A 1,716-nucleotide genomic window follows, 5' to 3' on the forward strand; every position below is an offset into this window, starting at 1 on the left:
AGTTAGGTTAGGTTCAGTTAGGTTAGGTTAGGTCAGGTCTGGTTAGGTTAGGTTAAGTTAGGTTAGGTTAAGTAAGGTTAGGTTAGGTTTGGTCTGGTTAGGTTAGGTTCAGTTAGGTTCAGTTAAGTTAGGTTAAGTTAGATTAGATTGTTAGGTTTGGTTAGGTTAAGTTAGGTTAGGTGAGGTTAGGTTAAGTTAGGTTAGGTCTGGTTAGGTTAGGTTAGGTTAAGTTAGGTTAGGTTAGGTTAAGTTAGGTTAGGTCTGGTTAGGTTAGGTTAGGTTAGGTTAGGTTAGGTTAGGTCTGGTTAGGTTAGGTTCAGTTAGGTTAGATTAAGTAAGGTCAGTTAGGTTAGGTTAGGTTAGGTTAAGTTTTTAAGGTTTGGTAAGGTTAGGTTAGGTTTGGTAAGGTTCAGTTAAGTTAAATTAGGTTAAGTTAGGTTAGGTAAGGTCCAGTTAGGTTAGGTACCAATAGAATGACTTAAATAGCATTGGCTGGAACAAACTAGGAATAAATTAATCTGAAATGACTTTAAATAATTAAGAAAACAATATCCCACACTAGAATGGCCAGGAATGACACAAGACAAAACTGGAATGAACTAGGAATGGCCTGGCAGTGGGAATCAAATACTAGGACTGGAATGAAAACACAAACACTGGAATATTTCTGGAATAAACTGGAATAGAAGATAAGGAAAAGAACAATGATAAGAAGAAGAAGAAGAAGAAAACAGAAGAAAAAGAGGAAGATGATGAAATTAAAAGAGAGAGAGAGAGAGAGAGAGAGAGAGAGAGAGAGAGAGAGAGAGAGAGAGAGAGAGAGAGAGAGAGAGAGAGAGAGAGAGACGGAAATATTGACACACACACACACACACACACACACACACACACACACACACACACACACACACACACACACACACACCATCTTAACCTTACTTACATTGAATCTCCCTCTATCAACGAGAAGGGCTGGGTCAATCTTGAGGTCAGATGGAGTGAGGCGAGCCAAGAGGTCACACAGCTGGTCATAATGAGCCTTGTAACTAGTGGGACTTAACTGTGGGTCTCTTCTGAATGTGTGTATGGCCAGTCGAGCGATATTCTGTATGAGAGACGCCATTTTCTAGTGTTTTAAGCGTCTTTTTTCCTCCTCCTCGTCGCTTGCTTCCTTCTATCCCTCGGTCTCGGTCTGGGTCCGCGAGTTCCGAGCTAAAATAACAACTTGCGGCGTTCGTTCGTGGATTTATTTAGTTTATTTCTCTTTATTTACATCTTATTTCTCTTATTTATCTGCCTATAAGCATCTGTTTTATTTATTTATCACCTGGGTTGTTGTTATTTTTCGCCGTTTTTGTATATTTTTTAAGTTTTTAGTGATTATTTAAGTGTCGAATGCTGGTAAACAGCTGTTTCTCTCAGGCGTACCAACCCTACCGTTGCTCTCATATTAACATACACATAATCTCCACTATTTACTTAATAATCAACACTTCTGATCCCATATTCATAAACTATACATCACAATACATAGTTGGCAATATGCAAAATGATAATTGGTGTAGTATTACGAAAATAAACAAGTTCTATTCGATTAACAGGTTTTTTGCTTTTCCCGATAGAAACAGGATTTGAGAGTCAAGATGGAGGAAAAATGGCACTTCATCACTCTTTATTAATGCACAGGAGGAGTCAAAATGGCGGGTGGGGGGCGTG

The 1,716-nt window shown here is 38.8% G+C and overlaps 1 protein-coding gene across 1 annotated transcript in view; it reads right to left on the bottom strand.

Annotated features, from left to right (window-relative positions):
* The window catches only part of LOC135095999 (2-aminoethanethiol dioxygenase-like), a 3,105-nt gene extending 1,906 nt beyond the window's left edge, over positions 1–1,199 (bottom strand). Inside the window, exon 1 of the mRNA XM_063997171.1 lies at positions 944–1,199. Coding sequence (XP_063853241.1) covers positions 944–1,123 — 180 coding nt within the window. The 5' untranslated portion in view covers positions 1,124–1,199. The remainder of the gene's footprint in view (positions 1–943) is intronic.
* Positions 1,200–1,716: the final 517 nt, after the last annotated feature.

This window comes from Scylla paramamosain, unplaced genomic scaffold (genome assembly GCF_035594125.1).
Source record: "Scylla paramamosain isolate STU-SP2022 unplaced genomic scaffold, ASM3559412v1 Contig2, whole genome shotgun sequence".
Lineage (NCBI taxonomy): Eukaryota > Metazoa > Arthropoda > Malacostraca > Decapoda > Portunidae > Scylla > Scylla paramamosain.